This window comes from Bactrocera neohumeralis, chromosome 4 (genome assembly GCF_024586455.1).
Source record: "Bactrocera neohumeralis isolate Rockhampton chromosome 4, APGP_CSIRO_Bneo_wtdbg2-racon-allhic-juicebox.fasta_v2, whole genome shotgun sequence".
NCBI lineage: Eukaryota > Metazoa > Arthropoda > Insecta > Diptera > Tephritidae > Bactrocera > Bactrocera neohumeralis.
This window is the reverse complement of record NC_065921.1, coordinates 972,551-998,847: the sequence shown is the minus strand read 5'-3', so window position 1 is coordinate 998,847 and position 26,297 is coordinate 972,551. Positions and strand designations below refer to the sequence as shown.

Sequence of the window (26,297 nt, the reverse complement as noted above, 5' to 3'; positions counted from 1 at the left end):
AAGTGAGTAGAGAGAATTGTGAGCAGAGATTATTCAAATGTGCTTAGCGAAATTCAAAAGTTAATTCAAATATTTGTTGTTGCTGTTTTATTATTTGCTTTTAGTGTGGCCGCATGCACAACACTTTTCCGCTGATTTTCAGTTGCCAATTAGACACAAATCTTATGTTACAAATACTTCTTTACTCGCATGCTGCAGTTCGTTGAAGTAGGAATAAGTGGAAATGTCCAAGGCAAAACAGAAAAATAAATAAATTCATAAAATAAAACATAAAATTAAGTATAAGACTAACAGATTCCTATTTACAAAATTAATGGAAACACAGAAAGATTCAACACCCTCACAAGCAAGTTCACACACACATATTTACAATTGTAACGGGATTTATATAAGAGAGGCAAATTTACTCTATTGAGACTGTTGAGTTCGATCAATTAAAGTTCTTGCGTTTTGTCGTATACATACATATGTATACGTTTGCTTATTCAAAGTATATTTTCAGTTCCCACGGATTTTATCCGGCCAAGGGTTGCTTTTTCGGCGATCTAACCCCGTTGGGATCGGTGAGTATTAATCAAATCAATTAAAGTTTCGGTGTAAATATTGTATATAACGGCATATATGAATAATAAAAAATAACTGTTTTGCGGCTGATTGAGGTCTTGCTCACACTTTTATTTCCGAAGGTTTACAGGAACTACATACATATGTAGATCATTAAGTTCTGTTGTCAAATTTTTTAAGGAACCAACACCTCTTCAAATGTGGGTTTTAACCAAAATTTTTAACTTCAGTGTATTTCTGAGGAAAAATAAGTTAAGTTATTTTTATTTCGATTTGAAATTGCACAATTTGGTTACTTTTCGAGAGGATTTGAGAAGATTTCAGAAGATTTGAATTAATTTTAAAACATTTTCCATTAATATAATAACTAGGGAACTTTTATGTTAGGAAAAATGAGTGTATTGTATGTGAAAAAAACAGTTAATTTCAACTTTAAGATTGGAATGTTTTGAGGAAAACTTTTGGGGGATCTGGGACCAATCTTTCCTGGTATTGGCACGCATTTACAGAGTCTCACTCGTCTGGGCTATAATTCTGACATTGCGACCCATTGAAATAGAAACGAACTGAACTGTCGATCGCAGGTCTTGAAGACGGTTGGTACGGAGGAGCAGGCAGTTAGTATCTTCCCACTTACACTGGGAATTACGATAATTAACGGCCTTACGCATTGAGCACTAAAATACCAAAAATGTTAAAAATCGGTTCATGAAAGAATATTAAATTGTCAATAAAAGCTTTTATGTGTGTTGGCAGTGTCAGTGTGTTTATGTGTATGTGTGACAATCCGTTTATTAAAGGGTTCAATGAGTATATTAATGCAGAAAGTGTTAAAAGAACCGTTACCCTTTTTTACTTTAGACAACATAATTTCCATTACTTCAGCTCATTAACGGTATTTTCTTGTCTAACGGTACTCTCATAACTGTTATTCAAATATTACTGTTTGGCGAACTGGTAAAAGGTATAAGTTGTTGTTGTTAAAACACTGTGCATGTTTGTGTGTGTGGTGAGGATATCTTTTACCCAATTGGAGCAAGTGTCTCTTTGGTGTTTTGTAATTGTTAATCGGTACTGGTGTGTGTTTTGGTTGGCTGTGTTTTTGAAAGCGGTGTAACCCAATTGACCAAGATTAGAAGCTAACATGCGCCGTTATTTTCTTCTAATTATTACTCGAGCCTTACCAATGCGCCTTTTAGTTGACCTTGCCTCCAAAGTGGTGATGAAAATGACGGTGGAAGTGGCAGGGTACCATTACATACCTAGAACTTATGGGCCTGCTTTCTAACAAGCAACTACCGATCTAATTATTTACTTTTTAGTGCTTTTCTAACACCTTCGTGAGTACTTGAAGCTCGGAATAGTACTTGTGCTTCCTCTAGTAGCTTGTGCTTTTGTATTTCCGTTAATGAAAGAATTACATAACAATAAAAATAATAATAAAATCTAAAATACAAAACTGCCGTCCGACCGGATCTCGTAAAAAACTAATTCGGCCTCTGTATAATATATCATGGAATTGATATTAATTGTTATTAGAGCTACAAATCGGACGACAGAATACAATTTTGGTATACTAAATGGAGGTCTCGCCAAGTATTTCATTCATTTTTTTATACGAGTATTCCCTCCTTTTTAAACTGCTCATATTAAGAGACCTTTCAGTATCGTTATCAACCGAAGATTGTAGTTATACAGATTTATATGTGTACATATATTGTAAGGAAATTTTAATTCTCTTAGAGAGGTATCCTCTGAAATGAAACAGCGCTTTGCTTTGTTTTATTGGCGTGAACATCGCTGAAGTGAGAAGCCGAAACACCCTCCAAAGGGTTGTGCGCTGTGTTTGGGATCCGCCGGATGCCTTACTACTACATATGAGCAAAAAACAGTAAGACTTTGTTCATAATTCCGAAATTCCTTATTAATTCTTCGAAATCTATGTTGTACCCCTTAAAGTAATCCCCCTTGTCCATAATACACTTGTGCCAACGTTTTTTCCAATCCTTGAAACAGTTGTTAAAGTCAATTTCCGAAATAGCCTTTAAAGCGCGATGCGATTCAGAGGATCGACGCAGTTTGCGACGGTGCAAAAACCAAGAACTGTCGGTCCATAAATCCGGCCTCTTTTTACGAATAGCTTCGCGCAAACGGCGCATAAGACTCAAATAGTATTCCTTGTTGACAGTTTGGCCGGCCGGAAGGAATTCGGAGTGCTTGGCATCTCAATAATCAAATAAAACTGTCTACTTAACCTTGATTTGACGTGACGCTTAATATGTTTCATAACATGCTGGTAGCCGGGAAGTATTGATTCAATGGAACTTCTTTGTTGACTAATTTCACTAAAAATCGCCGAATGCACTTTATGTTCTTCAGAAAGACAAGCTTATACTAAGCACTAATGATTATTTTGATGTGACGTTTGGCACAGATGTAACTGTCATACCGGCCTAGAAAAAAATATTTCAGCGAATGGGGTTTCGCGCAAAATTTAAATTAAAAAGTCTTACTATTTTTTGCCCACAGTGTATCAGTTCTATCTTTTGCCAGTTTTCATAACTTGAAATAATTATAAAATATTTTTTTGCTTTGCATTTATTTGTATGCATATAAATCTTATAACATTTACTCAGCGTTAGTATCAAAACGGAATGTATTTAGATGCATCCATTCCATTCTGGATTTCCCTGGAGACTTGTAACATTGAGTGCACGAAATTCAACACAAACGTATACAGAAAACTACTGTCCATACATACATAAGAAAAGTGAAAGATTTTTAAAATATATTCTCCCGTGCAAGATTCGATAACTGTTCTTCATAGATTTCTGCATTTCGCTTGAGCACATCCGTAAGGAACCCGAGTATTCGCTCGAAAGCGCTCTTGTCCAAATCTTTCACGCATTGCCAAGCACAAGTCGATTCAAGCATTTGATTGTTTATTGAGTTTTATTATTGATGATTTTTAAGGAGAATTTAAAGGGCATTAAAATAGATTTGTGGATAAGAAGGTTAAAAGGAAAGTTTACTTTTTTAAATCGAAATGAAGAGTTTTCGGTTTTTGCATAGAAATAATTAATAATAACAAAAGTTAAGTAATGAAAGCATACAACTAATATTAAAATGATAAAACAACAAGCAAACGGAATGGCTCTACAATTTAATGTCCTGCAGCATTTTCATATTGTCATAATAAATGCGCAAATCATCGTCTAGGTAGCGGTAACCGCTGATGCCGCTCTCCAACAAATTCGCACATTTGCCCAACAAACGCTCGAAGCAATCGGTATCTAAGACTACAAACATAGGGCCCACGTATTGTATAACAAATCGGGCATATATAAAGCATACAGATACAGTTACGCAAGCACAAGCGGAGGAATTCACAGATACGAAGTTATACGGTTTAACGAAGTTTAAGGAGTAAAATTAGCAGGGGAAAATTAGGAAGAAAATTGAAAAATAAAAACAAAATTAAATTAATAAAAGCTTAGAAAGATAAAACATAGGCGGAAAAACAAGCTAATGCACAAGAGAAATGAAAATAAAATGGCAAACTAAATATTTAAAAGGCAAAAGAATACTAAATACCACATCCACTAGGAAAAGATTTCAGTAAAAAAAGATTTCTGCAAACACATTTAAATATATACATACATATGTACATACATACGTATATTAAAGTTCATGTGTATATTTCATTGTATAGGTTAATGTAAATAGTATAGTATTAACGGTATATACGCTGAAGCACTTCAACACAATGATTTGAAAATTAAAAATATTGGTAGTCGAAAAAGTATTTTCGTATTTCGTATGGCAATAGTTCGTTCGCTTTTGTTCTGGAAATTTTTATGTGGAAGACGAACTTCGCTCTGATCGACCTACCGTTGAAAAAGTCGATGAAATTATGGAAAAGATTGAACAGGTGCGTCACATAAGCAGCAATGACATCGCTAAGAGACCTAACATTCATCATCAAACGGTTTTGAACCATTTAAAAAAGGCTGGCTACAAAAAGAAGCTCGATGTTTGGGTACCACATGAATTGTCTGTGAAAATTTTAATAGATCGAATTAAATTCTGCGATTCTTTGCTGAAACAAAATGAAATCGAACCATTTCTGAAGCGAATGGTAACAGGAGACCAAAAGCGGTTCAAATTCGACAATAATGTGCGAAAAAGGGTCCAAGCGTGGTGATGCTCAACAAATGTTCGCAGAGCCAGGATTGACGGCTTGAAAGGTTATGCTGAGTGTTTGAAGGAATTGGAAAGGCATCATTAACTATGAGCTGCTCCAGCCTGGTCAAACGATTTATTCTACATTTTACTGTCAAGAACTGATGAGATTGAACTTCAAGAGAAGTCTGTGAAAATTACTGTCGCAGTTTTTCGCGGAGAAACCAGAATAGTTTTACACTGATAGAATAATGTCTCTAGCGGAAAACAATAATTCGAAAATTTAAAATATAATGAATAAATGTTTTGAATGTTGAATTGATGTTTTTTCCTTTTCAATGGATGTGGTATGAGTACATAAAAGAACTAACTTTCGAAAGTAACAATAAGTTGAGTTAATTTTGTGGTCTTTTTCACTTACATGCAACTTTGACATCTCCATCTGCATAGACGGAAGCAGCGCGTGGTCGGTGTGTAACCAAAGCCAACTCGCCGAAATATTGACCTTTACCTAGGCGCGAAATCTCTATCTCCTTGCCATCTTGATCCATTTTCACCGAAACATTGCCATCCTCTATGAAGTACATGCCATCAGCGACGTCACCTGCAAGGAGTAAAGCATATAATTTTGTAGAGATTTGAGTGCTTTTAGTTAAGTAAGTTCGTTCTCCCGACCTTGTTTGATGATTCTCTCATTACTAGAGAAGTGCTTGGAAACCAATGCATCGGCCAAATTCATGCGTTCATAGGACTAAATGAAAATATTCAAAAATTAAATGAAATAAATTCTTGTATGTATAGAATGCTTCTTGTAGTATAAATTACAGAGCACTTCTGTTTGAGTAATAAGCATATGGTTGCTCACCTTCAACGCTTTCAACATTGGTACACTGTCCAATAGCGTCTCGTACATTTTTCGCTTTTTGAAAGCGGACTTCAATAGAATGCGGCGGAACGTTTGACGGTCCATGGCCCAGAGTAGGCCCTCTGTGACAGCCTGTATGGAGGCGGCTCTGAAAGAAATCGAAAATCGTTACATAAATGGCTGTTTTTCGATGTTAGGCCTTAAAAAGAGTTAGTTCCCAATCTGATCACCCTTTTTAATTTAGTTGCATGCGCATATGCTTGTAACAATGAGTGTGTGTGTCTGTGTGTAGAGCAAAGGTAAATCGATAAAATGACTTTTTAAGTTTATTTTAAGCTTTACTTCCAATTGAATAAACATCTATTTTCAACTTTAACGCCTCCTCCCATAAAAACGATGAATTACACACAAACACACACACAACCACATGCGAACACATGCTTGCCAGCTGTCGGACACAACCACGCACACAAACACAATCTCTCGGCCAGGTTGTATTAAGGATAATTAAGGCACTAAACTCCAGCACTTTTTCCATTCAAAAAGCTTTTGTGCGCCAAAAAGGCGAAAAATGTGATTTCATTAATTTAATGGGAACATTTATATTTTCTATAAATGCAAGGAATTTTTAGTTTTTTTTGCTAGAAAAAGTAATTCTGTTGCCTTTATGAGCAGCAACTTTTATTCATCACTTTAATGCTGATTGGTAGTCAAGCGCATATAATTTTGAAATAAATGTTTTTATACAAAATTTTAAGCATTTACATACTTCATAATATAAATATTTATTTATATACATATACTTATGCTGTATAAATGGAATTTTCACTCACCTTGGTACGTTATAGAGCAATGCCAATTCACCGAATATTCCAGTATTGTCGTAAGTGAAAATATGATCACCATTACAAATTACTTTGTAAACTCCACTATTCATTTTTTTTTTCGTGCAGCAAAGAGTAGATTAAAAGAGAAAAAAGGGAAGAATTAGTTAAAATATGATTAAGTATTCTTATTAGCTTGAAGTAATTTAACAAAAAAGTTAAGGGTGTTGCAAGCTTAAATCACACATCGAACGACTGCCGGGTTTGATGAGAGCGTTATTCATGTCTCCAATTCACCAAGGTATTTTACAGCGCTTGCCAAGTGGTAACTTATTAAACACCTCATAATTCGACGAATTTGATTTAAATGAAGAAAGCGCTTTCAATTTTGGAGAACACAAAACTTAGAGAAATTAAACGATTAATAAGGGCACGAGCTGGTGTGAAAATTTGGTGAGAAAATTATATTCGAAACTAAACTTGAGTTGACTGTAAGAATTTGTTATTAACTGTTACTCGTTATTAATGTTTAAAAAAATAGGTCCCTAGATTCTATCACAGCCGAGGAGCATAAACACTATTACGAAAAGACCAAACTTCGAGGCTTGTGACCTCAACTCGACGTTACTTTTAGCCGAGCAACGGCAACTTGTATGAGATGCTTTATCATTTAAACCTGTTCACCAAACCATCGCCATTCAATTGCAATAAACAAAAAAATCAATCCCTTTTAATTCCACTCATAGATGGGGAATAAATTTGCATGAGAACGGAGGGTGAGCGCACAGCAATCCCCGTTTAGTTCACTCACTCACGACTTAGCCGGGCGTTACCATAATTGAAATGCGATACTCACGACTCAATAACATAGAAATTATCGCCGTCATCACCCTGGCGAATGATGAACTCGTCCGGCTGCACTCGCTTCTCGAACATGGCGTCCAATACTTGATTCATCTGCGAAAAAAACAAAATGTTTGAATGTAGAATGTATGTGAAACACGAATTTGCATGTCTGTCTGTTTTTGTATTGAAACATGTGAGACCAATTTCATATTTGAGAATAATGAAGAACAAATATTGAAATTGATTTGCATGTGTGTGTGTTTGTATTAGAAGTGTTGTATTCTTCGAATCTATTTTGGTCTCTCTACGGGAGAAAAATTATTGAGACCAGCTTTGAAAATACAGAAATTGTATTCCTATGTGGCTCACGGAAACGTTAGGCTTAGCTTACTCTTTCACCAAGCGGCAACGGTAATTCATGCTCCATACGAAAGCGTCGTTCTACCTTCGGTTTCTTTGAGTTGCTGTTCGGTTATAAATACAAATTTGTTTAGTGCTCAGCAAACAGGTGTTGAAAGCGTATGCGTCTGAGGTTAGGTTGCCTTGAACATAGTGCATGCACTGGTGGACCTAAAGGAATGCTATAAAATATTCCGTGGGGGAACAAAAGCATCTTACTTGCGATGCTCTATCTCTGTGCGTTCATTTCAAACGCTACAGGAAACCGCAAATGAAATGCAGTTCAAAGAAATGCAAATGTATGTATGTGTTTGTGCCGCTGATGGCACGCACTCACCTGTTCATCGTCCAACGAACGGAACAGCAGTACATTCTTCACCGAATCGGTTAGACGTGCACGTTGCTCATCTGATTTGGGATAGACCTTGCGTTCGGCCTCGTCATCGTCGGCGTCGTTTTCTGGATCATAGGCTTCGGCAAATACGGATTTGCGGCGTGTGGTAAAACGGCGGACTGGCTCTGAAGATAAACAAATAAACGAGAAAAATTAACGTCTTGGCATGAAGAAGGTTGCAGTTTTTTGATCGGCAATCGGTCGCTTGAACCCCAAAATAGCAAAATACTTTTTCTTAAATTCGGGATGTGGAGAAGTGTTGGGCGCTGGAAGCCTGTGCTTAAATGTTTTGTTGTGGAATTCGATGACAGCGCTCTCAGCACTCAAATCCCACTAACGATTTGAATATGTATGCTATGTGAGTATGTGTGTGAGTGTGTGTGCGCGCGTTTGCTAAGTGCATTATTCATACGCCACGCTGGACGCGAGACGCTGCGTTGTCGCACTTAATATGCAAAATATTGCGGTGCTCCGTCAAAAACTTAATTAAATTAAATGATTTGCACTTTAAGTGAACAAATGTGCGAGACTTGACGGGCAATTTGCGCCAGCATAAATCATTTTGAACGGACCTTCTCTGAAATGCAGGGTCGGGCAGCAGGCGCCGTTGGTTATGTTAGAAGGATGCGGCCGGCGATATAAAGTGCGAGTTTTCACACTTAAAAATCACATATAAAGGCAAATGCGAAAGCGATTTCCTGCCGACGCAGACGGAATACCCATTTTGCAGATGACAAGTGATTTTAGGTGGGGCGAAGAGTTCTTAATCTGACTGAAAAGTAAAGTTGAGAGCTAATAAAAGTTAAGTTAAGATTTACTACAAAAAAGGCGAAAAGTTTCGTTGGGCGTGATGTTGTTTGCAGTAAACTCTTCAATTACTTTTTACAAATTAATTCATGAGATATGAACATAATCTTATTTTAATATTCACAACGAATATGCTTCTCGAAATAGCAAAAATAATAGAATTAGCGCAAACTTTTAGTGCTATTGTATTATTCTTCCGTCTACTGACGTCTGATGGACTTTTATGCTCACAAAGTCACATCATGTAAACACACGCACATTCCAACGTCCACATATGCGTGCACGTGTGAGTATGTGTGTGCGAAAACATTTGTTAATTTCATGGTGGACTTCCACGCAAAATATAATATGCGAGGAAAGCATAATAACATATTTGAGTGTTTTTGCAATTTGGTGCTTGAATAGCTCACGTCCCCGGTTTGGCTCACTGACAAATATTTACAGCAAACAAGTGGGAATTCCATAAAATTTAATTAAAACGCATGCAAATGCGTGTAGAATGTTCACTTGTGCAAAGTGTTGAATGCACACACACACAAGCTTACGTACGTACAAGTATGCCTGGGTGAGTATGAAGTGATTAGCCGCAAAATATGCTATCGATTTGTGGATATTTATGTCTGTATCTTTATCAAGTTTTTCTTTTCTTCGATCGACAGACAATGAGGTCCTTTGCGATAGTTTGCCCGAAAAGTGCGACGTCTCGACTCTTCCATATCCTTTGTCTCTGAAAGTCCTGTCTCAGCATAAAACATTCTTGTTTCCCTTCTCTCCTTTATCTAGATTCTAGACGACTACCTTCTGCAACTCTGTATTCTGAACCTGTCTGCATGCAGTAAAGCAGAAAGACTTGCCATGTGAAATGAAATAAGTGAAATCAAAAGATGAGAGAAGACCAAATTCCGGACGTAATATTCCCCAGGTAAACTCATTTTGATCAAATTTATTAAACTTGAGCTCTGCATTGCGGATTCCGTTTATTTCGTTTACTGCCACTCTTCCGCTTCTTCACCCACTCACGCATTCAAGCATCGTCCGTGGCAAGAGGACTCTCCGAATCGGTATTCACTTCCCTTTCGGTGCAACTGAATGGGGCTGTAACAGCAACAGAAAACAACAACAACAAAATTGTGTTTGCCACAAAAGCAAAGGCAAGCAGCTGCAGCCGAACAACAGCAATGGCGGCACGAGCCCGACATTCCCATGTGGCATTCATAATTTTCTTTGCGTTGGTGGGGCCGTGCCACCCCCAATCCATGGGCGCATTAAAACGCAATTAATTTACGCATCTCAATTAAGAATGCACTTTGGCGTTTAATTGCTGCAATCATGTTGCAATTCCAATTTGAAGATGTGGAAGCGGGAGAATTGGGAACTCTCCGAAGCGCTCGTGGGCATTTTCTGCATTCAACTAGTTGGGGAAACTTAAGAAAGCGAATTTCATCATCGGAAAACATATTCGGAAAACATACTGGAAAAATGCGGTAATACTCAATTTACGCAAAGACATAAAGTACTATATATGAGACAAGACAACAACAAAATACAACAATTTTACTATATGATTTCGAAGTAAAAGTAAATTTTTGATTATTAACCAAAGGTCTTTTTATTAGTCACTGTCAATAGCAGGATCCAAGGCAAAAACACCAATTTGTAATAGTTTAAGCTCAGATCCGATATTTCAAATCTAAATGATCCTTTGTGGTTTAAAGTTTATAGCAAGATTTTGAATAACGGAATTTTGCAGTCTATATGAGCTGGCCCTCACAGAGAGCTAAATTATTATAGAACATGGCTCGATAACTCGATTGAAGATTTCATTGAAGGATTCCCCGACTGTTGTGCGAAACTTGTCCTGATTTTGTTGTTGCTCTAATTTCAACGGCAAGCTTTCATTCCCGCTTGTATTACCGGGAGTTAATGACAGTGTTGCCATAATAATAAGTTTGATAATTGTACTTAATAAGTGTGTGTTGGGTGTTTTTAGCTTACCGAGAAGCATACTGGCAGTGGAAACTTGAGAAGCCATTTTCGGGTGAAACGCTGCCGATGACGATGTACGGTGGCCAACACAACCGACTCGCGAGCACCCGAGCGCGTTCAAATGAAAGAAAAATGCGTGCGGAAGAGGTGAAGGGCAGCAGCGATGCGCCGGCGGCAGGCGTGCCACAAGCAATTACGCGTTCACAGTAGACTGCGCGCAGCTATAAGCAACGCGCCGCGCTGTTAGAAGCGTTTTCGCGGCCGTGTTGTGCGTGGCTATGGCAACGAGGGCGTGGGTATGCAGCCGATGCGCGCGGAATGCGAAGAAATGCAGTAACGCCCACGCACCGGCGTGCGGGCGTTGGTAAGTGTGTGTGCTTTGCGAGTACGCGCTCACACACACGCGCACACTTGAGTGGCTTAATTAAATTTCGTACGAATGTGCGAATGCTTCACTGCCCCGTGGGTGGCGGTGCGTGGGGGCGGACGGATGCCTGGTTGTTGATGCGCTGTTATTGTTGATGTTGTTGCTGCTTGGCGCAGTTTATTTTTGCTCAAGTAGTTATTCCGCAGTTGATTGTATTAGTTAGTTGTAGTTAGTTTGCAATTTTCTTCTTGTTTTTGCTTTTAATTGGAGCTATTTTTGAGATTTCACAGCTAAATGCTGCTGCTAGTGTTACATGGAGGCACACACACAGACGCGCGCATGAGTCGGTATATGGAGGAAATTATGTTGCCAGTCGCTGAATGTATTCTCTTTGAAATTTTTGTTGTTATTGGCATTATTAACGCACGCGCGCGCCCAAACTGACGAACACACACACACACACATGTGTATGTAAACACCACGACTACAAGCAGCAGATAAGTGCGGCATTAAAAAGTTCAGTGCGAAGTTTCCAGCTAAAGCGACTAAATATAGAACCCAGGAGAGGATTCAGCGGATCTGGAGCCGCCCTGCCACACCTACAAATTGCAGGCGAGAAAAGGGAATGCAAGGGAAACCCTTACAATTGCAGCCAATATGTGCACAATACAACAAATGACACAAGCTTCGACATAATCCCGTTGCGTATCTTTGACAAGTTTCAATGAACAACAACAAGCTGCTCTCCGGCACCCAACCAGACGACAAAAAGCGTTGTGAACGCGCATGGTATAAAGGATCCGGGATAAGACATTGATGAATTGAAGTGCAGAATTGGGTGAAAGATAAATGTAACTGCAAGATATTGCAAACAATATCCGCCATCTTGGAATCAGTTCTACGTAAACCTCTGCCGTATATGATAGTGGGTATTAGAAAAAGTGAGGTTAGGCCACTGGCATTTTGTTTTATTCTAAGACAAAAGTAGATGAGCGCTTTCCACACAAGTTGTGGGACTTGTGTAACTGCGGTTCCTCTTCTTCTGCTGTTGTTCCAACGTCCTTAGTGATCTCAGCAGTTGAGGAAGGAGTGAATTAATGCTATTATATGGTGTCATGGTGTTCGAATAGGATTGCCGGAAGGGTGCTCTGCTCACGTATTCGGTTTATGCCCCCAATGATTTCGTTTTCGCTGTTATCGACATGGGAGCTTTCCAAAATTTAAACCACTCAAAAAAACGCTCCCCATAAATAAGGGTCCCGCATTGAAAAACTGAAGGAATAAACTACAAAAGCACACACTGAAATAATAATTATATTATGCTTGTATACTATATGTAATGAAATGCAAGCGAAAACAAGTAAGGAAGGGCTAAGTTCGGGTGTCACCGAACATTTTATACTCTCGCATGATAAAGTGATAATCGAGATTTCATTATCCGTCATTTACATATTTTTCAAATACCGTATTTGTGTAAAGTTTTATTCCGCTATCATCATTGGTTCCTAATGTATATATTATACAAAAAAGGCATCAGATGGAATTCGAAATAGCGTTATATTGGAAGAAGGCGTGGTTGTGAACTGATTTCACCCATATTTTGTACATGTCATCAGGGTGTTAAGAAACTATTATATACCGAATTTCATTGAAATCGGTCTAGTAGTTCCTGAGATATGGTTTTTGGTCCATAAGTGGGCGAGGCCACGCCCATTTTCAATTTTTAAAAAAAGCCTGGGTGCAGCTTCCTTCTGCCATTTCTTCCGTAAAATTTGGTGTTTCTGACGTTTTTTGTTAGTCGGTTAACGGACTTTTAGTGATTTTCAACATAACCTTTGTATGGGAGGTGGGCGTGGTTATTATCCGATTTCTTCCATTTTTGAACTGTATATAGAAATGCCTGAAGAAAACGACTCTGTAGAGTTTGGTTGTTATAGCTATAGTAGTTTCTGAGATATGTACAAAAAACTTAGTAGGAGGCGGGGCCACGCCCACTTTTTCAAAAAAAACTGCGTCCAAATATGCCCCTCCCTAATGCGATCCTTTGTGCCAAATTTCACTTTAATATCTTTATTTATGGCTTAGATATGACATTTTATAAGTTTTCGGTTTCCGCCATTTTGTGGGCGTGGCAGTGGGCCGATTTTGCCCATCTTCGAACTTAACCTTCTTATGGAGCCAAGGAATACGTGTACCAAGTTTCATCATGATATCTCAATTTTTACTCAAGTTACAGCTTGCACGGACGGACGGACAGACGGACGGACAGACGGACGGACGGACAGACAGACATCCGGATTTCGACTCTACTCGTCACCCTGATCACTTTGGTATATATAACCCTATATCTGACTCTTTTAGTTTTAGGACTTACAAACAACCGTTATGTGAACAAAACTATAATACTCTCCTTAGCAACATTGTTGCGAGAGTATAATTAAGCAGACGAAAGTGAAATGAGCAAGCAAGCGCCGGAAAGGAGCGAAGGTTACCAGTGGCGAAGTCATGAAGGAAGGACTTTAGTGCCGAAATAATTAAATGGAATGTGTGGATAGTAAATACATATATGTATAAGCGTTTGTATAAACATATTTAAAAACTTAGGCCAGCACATTTTACTTATATGCATTTATATGTTTCTTTTAAACGACACCCAAGGAAAATGGTTTAACCTTGGGGTATTTTAACAAATTCAGCCTTCCACGAAAAACTACGGCGAAATATTTGTGAAAGGGGTATTCTTAGAATAAAACTTTTAGATCCAGTTCGCAATTTGTGCAAATATAAAGAGCCACTTTCAAGTAAAAAGTGCTGAAAGTCTAAATATTCTGCCAGATTTGCTTCGAATTCGGGTAAGAAAATCGAATTAACTTATGAACTTAGGCATGAATTGCACCGGTCACCGGACAGAAAGAAATGAATTTCCCCGGAACATATTCAACTTGATAGCACAAGTGAAGCTGAGCATCAACATGGAACAGGAATCGCTACTAAGAATCAAAGGCAAAATAAATTGAACGACCTTCAAACTACGAGTGTTAATAGCATTGACAGACCGCAGCGTTAATCCGGATTAACTGTTTTAACTGATTTAATCCGGATTAGTTCAGGAATTAGTGAAGATTACTCCGTTGCTAACTCCCATTTAATTTTCAAAATTTTAGAGAGTTAGCTGCAATTTCAATGTATTGTGAATGAAAAACAAGCAACACTGACATCTGCTTTTCAAATTTTTAATAATAAGATAGGAAGTTTTAAATTATGATGCCGTTTTAAAAATAATGTGTTGATATGCTTTTGTAATAAAAATTGGTTTTGTAAAAATTAAAAAATCATTGATTAAATGCGGAGTTAATCCGGATTAACGCTGCCGTCTGTTAAGCCTATAAGAAGCTTTTGTAGAGTTTTCACACCACATCTCAACAATTTTTTCAACAGAGTCATGCCCTTTTCTGCAGCAGGAACTAGAAGAAGTCACTTTATCACAGACCGCAATGGACTATCTTCAGCTAAACCAAATTGAAGTCCGGCATCTAAGTAGACGAAGTGGGAAAATTATCAAACATCGAAGTGTGCATGATGACACACAGAAGACTACGAAAGCGGAAAAAATTAAATAATGAGGAATTCTGTGTTGGATGACAGGAAAGATAATATTCTTCGCAGAACCGCCGAAAGATGTGCGTGTGTGTGCCCATAATTGTCGACAAAAAACATAAAAAGCTGGGCGCGCCTTTGTTGTTCCGCGTTTAATGACAAATTTTATGCTTCGTGCTTGGGCTTTTCTGGGTTAATTAAGCATTGCATTAATTTAAACGACAAGCAAGTGTGGGCGCAGGGCAAAAGAAACAAAGAAACCCTAAAATAATACTGCCAAGTGCCACCAGCAGCAACACCAACGATGACAGCGAGTTCTCGTCACCTTTGACGGCGAAGTACGCGAAGTTCGCAAAACACAGTAAATTCGCCTCAACGCCCCGGGAATTTCACCAAAACGAGCACTGCGATAATGTGCACTTGACGCGTAACAGGTGCGCACTTTTGTCTATTAGCAATGTACCAACGCGTTAACGGGGTCACAACAAGCGGCGATAAATTTTGTCTACACTTTGCGCGGGCGTCCGCTCTTGCGCCTCGAGATATGCAAATTTTATTGTTTTTTTTTGCGAAATTCGGACTTTGCCAGTCTTTTGCCTATCACAGGCGAAGTGCTGTTTTATGCAAATAACGGTTACGGTGTGGTTGCTACGGGATAATCCAAAGTGATGAGTCGAGCTTTCTACAGTTTCGATAATTAAGCGACAAAGACGCGCGCGAGGACCAACGTGGAGCGCAATTAATTAGCAACACATCCTTCACTAATAGCGTTTCGAACGGAACGACAGCGCAACGCTTGAAACGCTACGAGCACAGTACAGCGAGTTAAATTTTCATAAGTGTCTCCAAAGCCGAACCAACAGCTACACTGGACGTCGAACGACTGCGGCTGCGGTTGGACCTCGCCGCCATCTGAGCGAACTTACTTATATGTATGTATGTACATGTATGTATGGGAGGGTGTTTGTATGTATGTGGGTATGGGCGCATTGGAGTGGAAAGAGGGAAACACAGGGAGCAGTCAATGAAGCGGCTTAAAATACACAACGATAGGCCGCGGCCACCCCTGAGTGATGCCTTCACACACCGTTGGATCCGACTGAAATCACAGAATCCAACAAGCTGAAGAGCCGTACTTGTCATCATATCCAGAAGCATAAAGCTCTTACAAACACCCAAACACAAGAAAAGAACGGTTGTAATAAAGGGTGATTGGCTTTGGTAACCGTATAATTGAAAGTTATATAATTTTCTGTATAAACCAACGAGTAAACCCAAAAAGGAATCGATAACTAATTCGATTTTTTTATAATGATCGTTTACTCCAAGTTCTTAAAAGTTTTAAAAATCTATATACCACGTTATAGTAGTAGTAATAGTCGTCCTTACTTAACGAGGCACCCTTCATGTTAAGGTAGCACTCACACACTGGTTAATAAGAAGGAACAAGCCGAGGCAAAAATTATTGTTCTAGTGGCAAGGCAGATGTACAAAGCAATCAAACCAATAAAACAACAAAAATTGTTCACCACTTTCACTCATTGCCTCGGAGGAACGGTTAGCTATTAAGCGAAGGTAGGATTTGAGAGGGAAAGCGACGGAACCATCAAGAGGCAACTGCGCACTCGAATAAATCGCATTAAAACGTTGTTAATGGCCGACAAGAGCTCATCGCCACACACACACATGCACAGCCAAACATGTGAAGCAGTGGTTCGTAGCGTCGCTATTAAAGCGCGAAGCTATTTCTCATAAACGGAAAAGAATTCGAAGGATGAGTTAGAACAAAGGCAGAAGCTATGCGCTAAAAAAAGCAGCTTAGCCATCTCCCAGTAGTGGAAGAGGGCCGAAACATTAACTGTACATGTAAATGATGCTCTTGCTCTCTAATGAATGCGGCATTGTCAATGTGCAGAGGCTTTGATGCCGCATGATTGACTGGCGGCGATCAATATTTGTAGGTGGCCCAGCACTCTCAATGCCCATGTGTGCGTGTAGTTGAGAAAGTGTGTACTGTGCGCATTTATACGTTTTTCTAATGACTCTTAAGGCGCTACACATGAGCCATCAAGCGAAATAAACTAAACTACAATGAATGAAGCTTTGTGTGAGTGTATATTTGAATGAGATCAGAAGACACCTAAGGTTGTAAGGACCTCGCTTCGCTGTCTCTTCCCTAACCCATTCTTTATTCAGATTATCTTGGCGTATGTTTTCTTAGGTATGAGTCCAGAATTCAACTAACCAACTATAAGTTACAGCGAATCTATGGTAGCGCCTCATTTGAAGGCCCATCGAATATGCTAGGCAGAATCATTATTTACGCGCATATTTAGTGTTACGCGTTCCCCGCTCTCTTGAAAAACCTTTTCACATTTCAGTAAGCAATAACAAAAATAATAATAACAAGCGATAAACAGACATTCGTGAAAATGGTCACAAAGCAGCTTTTGAGGTGATTGGCATGGCTTAGGTTTCGAATCGCAGCACCACCTGGCTCATCTACCGCCTGGGCGAATGAGCAAATAATTAATAGTTCCTTAATGAGGCAAGTTGTCCGCACAACCCAGAACCGAACCGTTAGTGAAGCGATGTTGGCCGCAATGCTGACAGCTGCTGCCGCAAAAATAAACTGACGCTACGACGGCGGCAGCAGGGGCGAAGCTGATTAATCTCTGCGCAAATTGTGGCAAGCAGAGTGAAGTGGCCAAAGTCGGAGCAAAGCGGGTCAAATGCTTGAGTGAAGCGCTTTTAACCAAGTTCGATCGAGCGTAAAGACAACAAAACAAACACACTTTTAGAATGTTGAGAAGAAAGACTGCACGAAGGATACTAAAACAACAAGAACAACAACGATAAAAATAATAACAATGTGAGCATGTAGAAAGTTGCTGACACATAATGAGAAGCGTCCATAATCTGAACGAACTAACCTAATAAATGCCACTTGACCCGTCGAAGCGAGACAAGGCATGTGGGGGTACAGCGAAGTGGAAGTGCGTCCATGCGGTTAATAGTGCATGCAGTTTGGTGAGAAGGCGCACAAATTTATAAGTTTTAATATGAGCATACTATCTAGATAAATGCATATATAACGGTACAACTAAATTTGTGTGAAAAGTTTTCGTCGATTGGTGCCCTTCGAAACAGCCGTTATCCATTTTAATTAGGTTTGGCCGAATGTCGCGAGAAAAAATCCAAAAAATTTGCGTGCAAACTTTATCACCGATGACAAGCGCCAAAGTGAATATATTCGCCGAAACCACACCTAACACACAACATGCAAAACACCGGCTACCAAAAGTACCAAAGAGTCAAGCAAATGGAAGCATAATGTAATGCCACAATATCCGTGCGAAGGCCATGACATTGACGACATTCACGACATTCAAAAGCCGAGAGCCTAAGGACTGTTGGAAATTTTGTTCACGCACGTAAATTATGCCACAACGAAAGGTGAGTGGATATATACACATAGATATTGATACATAAGTATATGGGTAGACACGATGTTACAAGTTTTGCCAACACCTAATGAGTTGACGTTACGAGTTTCCGAGAGAAAGGTCCTGCGGAAGATTTATGGTCCTTTGCGAATTGGCATCGGCGAATGTGGCATACGGTGAGCTCTATGAGTTATACGACGACATGGACATAGTTCAGCGAATTAAAAGACAGCGGCTATGCTGACTATGTCATGTCGTCTGAATGGATGAAAACGCTTCAGCTCTGAAAGTATTCGACGCAGTACGCGCTGGGATACATCTGGCGAGGCTGCGAACTAGTAGGGAATAAGGAAATAAATTTCCACTTTCTCTGTGAATATGCCCAGGCCTATCGCAGATCCGACACAGAACACTCGGAATCCATCCATCAATATTGGACATTAGTAGCTTCATCGAAACCACAAAATCTATTTGAGCGAGGAATGAGAGTAGTAAAACTACCACTGAGCTATAACGAACATGTGTTCTCTAAGCTGTCACCAGACGACCAGCAGATAGGTCCTATTACTGGAGAGGAGTTCACAAAGGAACCAGTGTGAATGAGAACTTAAAATACTGTTAGAGATTTTCAAGTTATTTAGCTATTTGTCGGTTAAGTTCTGAGTAAATGTCGACGCAATCAGACATTGTGAAGCCGCACTTTTGTTAAAGTAGCTCAAATGTATACTCGATGCATACTACTTTAAGCCGCGTTTCACATTTAAGAGGAATCTCACTTTAAATTTAAATACATTTTTGATATATTCATTTTCTTCTTCTTAGATTTTGTAAACTACTGTATGGTGCTTACCTTCTTCCTGTGATATGATGCTGCTCTCTGGGGAATCTGGACGATAGAAATTTGCAGCGGCCTGACGATTCGACTGCAATTTATTGAAATACTGTACTGCATAATCGACCACATCTCCGGGCTGTTCCAGCAGATACGCTATTGAAAACTCCAAGAGCACCTCTCTCAACGCCTCGGGCACCTGAATTCGCTGCTTAGAATCGGTCGACATGTTTTCCGCTCTAAAAGAAAAAAATTGTCAAAGATTTAGTAAATGTCTTTTTAGTTTGCAGAAACGAGAGCTGGGACAAAGTATGTTAAGGACTCTTCGAAGAATCATATCTTTCGGTGTAAATCCGACGCGTAGGTGCTTGAACAAATAACCACTCACACAATTAGATAACTTCAATTGATAACTCACGAACACGCACTTCCCATATTCATGCTTTTGCCTTTGTATGTATGTGTGTGCGGGAGCGAATGCGTGCGTGCTGTAAGTACGTCACTTAAGTAGTCGGCGTTCGTCCGCTACTTAGCAGCATCTGGAGCTAATTCGTAGCGAGACGGCGGCATGGCTGACCATTATTTATAAATGGCTCGGCGGGTGCTCAGACACGCTTCCATTTGTGGCGCGCTATTGTCTGTCCAAATAAACAATTCCACGTATTTATCTAGGTGTGTTTGTGTATGAATGTCCAGCCATCAAGCATGGACAAGTGCCAACTGCCACCGCCAGCCAATGGCCATAAGCGCGCTTTGTTGTTGCCCAATCAACGCACTTGTGCGTCCGCCAGCGGAAGCGCCTTCCTCAATCGACACCAATATAAATTACTAAAAAACAACAACAATTACGTACACTTTTACATATTCAGATATATGTAGTGCTAATGGTGGGTGCGGCCAGGAAAGGAGCTGAGCTGCAATGCAGCGGAACGTGCTTAACAACAAGCCGCTCTTGCGTGCTTTCGCTGGCGGAACTTAAGCTTGAGTTGGAGCGCGGAAAACTAGAGGAAATTCATTTGATTCTGTTTGTACTAGTAATTGCGAGTAGAGGGGGAAATAGTGAAGGTTTAGAGGCAATTCACAGGAGGTAAGCACGCTGATTAATTGAAGTGAAAAATACCGTTATATTTCAGCCTGAAATCGAAGCGATAGCGTGGAGACCTCTACAGATTTCCCTAAACTCAGCAGATAAATAAATTTAATTTGATACTCCTTTAAGCAGCTCCGTCGTTAACAATCAGCACAAAAAAATCAAGCCTAAATAACAATCTGGAGGAGCATCCCAGGAAAGCAGTTGCAGATCCTCCTAGATAATCAAAGGGCAGTTCCTAGGAGCTATGAGTGCTTTCCTACCCCAACCGGGACTCTCCCAGCCGATTGTGCTCAGCGCCCAATTAATTCCACAAAGTGGTTTGTACGCTTAAGTGCTGGGGCGGCTATTCGGCAGCTACAAACACATGCATATAACGACACAAAACCGCTCAATATCTGTTTGTATAATTCCGCCCGCATTTGCCTTTGAATGCTGCAGTTTGACCACGTTTTCCACACATAAGCGGCTGCTAGGACTATTGTGCACACACACTTGAACACACATATGAATACAAGTATGACGCAGTGCGCTTCCCACTTACTGTCTCTGAGTTGACTTATTGGCCGGCTAGCTGTCTGATCTGCCTGTCCAAGTAAATCACAATGTCTGACAACTTTGGCTTTTATCACCCCCTGTTTCATGTGTACGCATACAAACACACATACATAAATATACATGGTACATACGAGTGTGGCTTGCGTGGCTGATCGATTGGTTTGCCTTACATGTAGGGCTTCAGACTAACCACCGTTGCATTTGACAAATTCTACACACTTAAGACATACATACATATAAACATGTGAGGCTTAGCACTTACATACACATACAAAACATACATATGTGAGGGTCAGCTGCAGCTGAGCTGTGCGCAAATATGTTTAAGTCCATTGAAGGTACCTTAGGTGTTCTTTATTGGAAAACTTAAGTGGGAGTGCGCGAGCATCTAGTCATGGTAGGCAGGTCTAATTGCATAAGTTTATATGTACGGTCCAACGATAAGTTCCTTACCGGGTAGATGGATCACAAATGTGTGGGTATGCGTATATGTAGAGCTCGATTTCCAGGGTCGCCCAGCACTACTACTACTACAGCACACAAAAACACATACATGCACATGCATATAACATATATGTAAGTATGTATAGTACTCCCGAATGACTCCCTATAAGGTAAAATTTTGAATGAACTTTCATAGTTCCAACACATATGTGTGTTTAGGATATAGTTGGAGATAGATTAGTTGAATCTTTGTTTATGTTTCTCTTCTGTGTTACCATTTGCAAGAACTTACCCTTTTGTACTATCTTTTACGATTAGCCTCTTTTTGCAGACTTTCGAGTACAACAGGGTATAATTATTGCATATAAAAATACCAGAAATGCCTCTAGTCACGTGCTACATTGCGACTAATCGCGCACTCATCCCGCACTTGTCGCATGTTTTGCAGGGTATCTGGTAGTGTCGAAGATAACAAAGCGAAAAAAGCGCTTAATGTGATTGTGCTTCGGGTTATTATTGGCGTTTCGCAGGCAAATGTGTCAAACTATTTCGTTCGTGCACAAAACATGTGTAGATGCTCACATACATACCACATACACAGGCATACTTGACAGTCACATACACTGCGATCATCGAAATGCACACAATAGTAACAACAACAATTAACAATACCATTCGAAGCCATGCACTCTACCCCTTACCCACTTCGATTGTGTGGCCGATAGGGTGCCCCAACAACAATTGAAGCAGCATTCAGCAGTGTTGTTTGCATTTGTATTGGTATGCAATTTTTGTTGATATATTTCCGTTATACGTCAAAAGCACTTGCTTTTCGAGGAGTTCTATCTTGCAAGCATTTGGTGGGGGGTTGCGGTTGTTGTTCATGCATATTTATTGAATGCGGAGTCAGTATGGGAATATTCAGCTTTTTATCGCCACATTTGACTTAACACTATAACAATAGTTGCCTGAAAGTATGTATATGTAGTGTAGATGTTTGTATATACTATAGTATATATATAGTATAACCTTATCTACTTGAAAATGTTTACCTCAGGCCCCCTCGTTATCTTCGCTTATTTTCTCTATTAAATATCAGCTTAGAAAGTTTCAAGTTTGGAATTGGAAGACAAAGAAACACCTGGCGTTGGCGTTACAAAAGTCGTATTTACATGATATCAGAGGGAGCGTTTTGAGGCGGTGCGAATCACTCATATCAATCAAGGAGTAGCTATAACATGTCTTACAAATCATTTTAATTTAATAATTTCTTCGATAATTTGCACATCTGAGTACTTTTCGGAGTCTCTTCAAAAGCAATAGCTTAAGCAACCATATATCTAACGCACACGTCTACCTACGCACGTACATAGACGTATATACCAGCAGAGTTGCCAGTTTTTTTACTGAAAAAAGTTTCAAAATTTGATTCTCAGATTTTATTTCTAATTTTGGAACACGAATTAAGCAAACGAGAAAAAATTTAAATTCAAACTTCTTCTATTTTTGGTTATAAATTTGGGATTAATTTTTTTTATTTTTCAATTCGGTGTTTGGGATTAAAAAGTGATCCGAAATTTTAATTTTTTTTTAATTTTCGGGTTTACAAAACTAATTTAATTATTTCCTTGGTGCATTTTTTGCAACCCCGTATACTAGCACGATATATGGAGTCAAAAGTATTAGCGAACTACATACAAACACGATTGTATGTATATATACACGATTTTCATAGGGCAAAACTTTCTTTAAACGGCGAGAAGATCCAATGTTACGAACTCATATACAAGTTAAGTGCATCGTGTTCGACGAAAAGTGACGGCGCCAAAATGCAATCGTGCAAAACATTTTTTCCCCGAAATTGGGCGAATTGCCAGCGTCGCACTAATTAAGCCGATAAACGTTGCTGCTCTTTATGGCAAAAACATATATGGAAATTTCGTAAAATATTGCATTCCACTTTATAGGCGTGTGCGAACGTTTATAGTTATATCCCACACACACTCACATGCACACACGATTTCGGTTGTTTTCGGCAGTGCGATCCGAAGTCGGCGCAAATGCACACAGCTCACTATTTACGTCTAACGGTATAGAATCGTACGTGACTGATTGAAATTTCGAGCAAAACTGAAGCAGAGCAAATGAGCCGACAAAAAAAAGCTGAGCTGAAATTGCTCGAACATCGAGGAGAATTAAAACATAATACCTGGCCGAGGCTGTCAGCACCCTCGTTTGCATTGTTATGCAGTCGTATGAGTGTTTTGCGCCAACAACAACTGCAACAGCGACTTTGCATTTGCTGCCTCGGATTACAACATAAATTGTTGCAAACAATTATTATTATTGGTTGTTGTTATTATTGCTGTTCAGGTGAAACAGTAGACGACGTCTGTCTGGATTTGAGACGCGTCGGCGCTACCTAAAGAGCGAGTCACTTGCCGTGTAATGGGTATCATGAGTGCCACTTGTCAATAAATGAGTTGCTTGGTGTCGCTGGGCACCTAAGTGGCGGCCCAGTTGGAAAAACCAACGTACATAAGTCAGCCTACGGATTTACTTGATCTAAAATGCTTCCGAAGAGAAAACGGGACGAAACAGTCTTCACGACCGCCATGAATGGTTTCAACTTTTGAAGCTTCGTAAAGAGTTTCTTTTTGCAGTTCAATGTGACAAATTACCAACACCTTTCAGCAATTTCTCAAGGGCTAATAAGTTCATGGAATCTCACAATATTGCTGTTGTTGTTGTCATTGCAGATACACGAAACATTTTTCCCACTAGGCACTTTTGGGCAGGCAGCGAAGACAACGTAGTCAACTGAGCTCAACAATGCGCCAGTGCAATAATTTGTATGGCTCATTTAGATTTGAAATATGACTTCTAACTGCACAACAAACATTCTTTCTCTCCTTTTGTTGTATTCTCTATGCGGTAATATCGCGGCAATTACGGCATTTACGGTTCACAACACGAGCTCATATGTCATGCAGATGTCGAAGGAACACGAAAATACCCACGTATGGGTGATTTGCGGCTCCTCTTGCAGAAACATTCGAATACTCGTGCCTACGTACAAGACAACACGAAATTTAAGAATGACTTCAAAGCAATGGAGACAAATATTTTCAAGTTAAAAGCGTTAAGTTTGCATTTCAAACACATTTCAGGTTCAATTAAACGGTTTCCTGGAAAACAACAGTTAGGTTCATACATATGTTATTTGTGATGCGAAACTCGGGAATTTCTTAAGTCCGTATGATATTTGCGAAATAAGTAATTCTAAGAATAGTAATATATATGTTAGTATTCTTATAAACACTACATAGACGAACCTAAGCCCTAAACGAGCCGCATTTAACCGCAACACACAGGTGGAGTTCCATGTTTGGCCTGAGAGAACGAAAGTATGCTCTAGTAGAAAAGACGGTCAGAGATATACCATAACATGATTGGAGACTGATTATATAAATATTTGCGACTGTCTTTCTACACAATGCAATATTTTACTCATAACACAGACAAGAAGTCAACATTCAATGCGAGGGGTTCTTGAACGAAAGTTTCGGCATCTATCGCCCACAATAGCTTACCGCCTCAGATTCGGCTATAAAGAGTTAATGGCAGCTGAGATTGATGGAAAGATGCCCAGTTGCGTCTCGCAAATAAAACTAAATTAATGCCAGGCGTAAATGAGTTATTTCGACGTCTCACCATCCAACTCACCGGTCGCCAAACATCGATATATGGACCGAAAGGTAAACAAATCGTCTATGATTATTAGCACTATGTAAATAACTCAAGAGCGCATTTCATTTGAAAACTTGGCCGAATAAATAAGAAGGCGAACGCACAACTAAACACCTGAGGGACTTGCAAACAATAAATATAATCGTAAATTAGAATCAGTGCTTCTGAAATGGTATGTTCGTGTTGGTGTTCGGGTAGCAAAGCCAATGCGTATGAGCAATGTTACGAGTGATGGGTGTAGTCCGTTATTATTTTCACCGCAAATTCAAATTAACTTTTAACTAAATCACTCGGCACTCTACTGAAATTGCCGGCAGCTGTAGCAACGCCAAATTAATGTCCATAACCACAACAACAATAACTATAACATCATTATAATGAGTTTCACAGAATGTGTTTATACCGTACATACATTGGGGTGTGAGGGCACGAGTGCGAAGTATTATTGTGCCAATCAGCGACAGCAACCGAAAACATGCCACACAATCGCGTTATTTTGATTTAAAAGTTTTGAGAACTTTTGCTAATTACAAACTTATTCGTCGTCAAATCACAAACTGCAGTGTGTTTTGGAAGAGGCTTCATTTAGGAAGTGAGAATAATATATATTTGTGCTTTCCAGCGCACAAACTGAACTTGAGTAACGGCATTCATGTAATACATCAGCGCTTCCGAGCGCGGATCGCACCGTTAGTAAGTTCTTCAAAGAAATGCGTTCGGACTGTTAACTTAACCGAGATCATGTCCACTTCTAATATCGACATTACACAATTCCATAAAAGCGAGTAACAAAAGTATCAAGTTCCCTAAGCGGACCGCTAAGTCGTTTTCAACAAGTAATTTGTACTTATAACTTAAACCCACTAACGGAACTGCCAAAGTTGGCCGCAATCCAAAGCCTTTACGCAAATATACTATTGCGAGCAAAAAATATTAAGACTTTGTTCATAATTTTAAAAATCTCAATTTATTCCTCAAAGTTCCCCGTTTTTTCCAATCAGTGAATTGAAACAGTTGTTAGAGTCAACTTCGTTTGATGTCTTCCAAAAAGGTTTCCCCGGCGCGGTCGTTTGAGTTTGCTGCATAATCAGCGGTATGATATTGATTTCAAATTTGGCAAACAACTTACGAAGAATATCGCAGTCTGCGACGGTGCATTATCGTGAAGCAAAAACCAAGAGTTGTCGACCCATAGTTCCGACCCCCTTTACGAATACCTTCGCGCAAACAATGCTTAACACTTAAAAAGTATTCCTTTTGGACGGTTTGGCCGGTCGGAAGAAATTCGGAGTGCACAAAACCTCGATAATCGCAGAAAACTGTCAACATAACCTTGTTTTTTGATC

General features: G+C 39.4%; 1 protein-coding gene across 14 annotated transcripts in view; it reads right to left on the bottom strand.

Annotated features, from left to right (window-relative positions):
• Positions 1–26,297, bottom strand: part of LOC126755428 (cAMP-dependent protein kinase type II regulatory subunit) — an 80,455-nt gene that overhangs the window by 4,886 nt on the left and 49,272 nt on the right. For 11 of the 14 annotated variants that reach the window (XM_050467992.1, XM_050467994.1, XM_050467991.1 and 8 more), the window contains 8 exons: positions 19,128–19,348; positions 8,018–8,199; positions 7,292–7,392; positions 6,445–6,540; positions 5,612–5,759; positions 5,422–5,497; positions 5,168–5,350; positions 1–3,863 (listed from right to left, as the gene is read on the bottom strand). In XM_050467992.1, the coding sequence (XP_050323949.1) occupies positions 3,721–3,863; positions 5,168–5,350; positions 5,422–5,497; positions 5,612–5,759; positions 6,445–6,540; positions 7,292–7,392; positions 8,018–8,199; positions 19,128–19,338 (1,140 nt within the window). In that variant the 5' untranslated portion in view covers positions 19,339–19,348 and the 3' untranslated portion in view covers positions 1–3,720. Of the gene's footprint in view, positions 3,864–5,167; positions 5,351–5,421; positions 5,498–5,611; positions 5,760–6,444; positions 6,541–7,291; positions 7,393–8,017; positions 8,200–10,876; positions 11,846–19,127; positions 19,349–26,297 lie in introns of those variants that run through there. The other 3 variants (XR_007666485.1, XM_050467990.1, XM_050468002.1) reach the window with 2 other exon arrangements.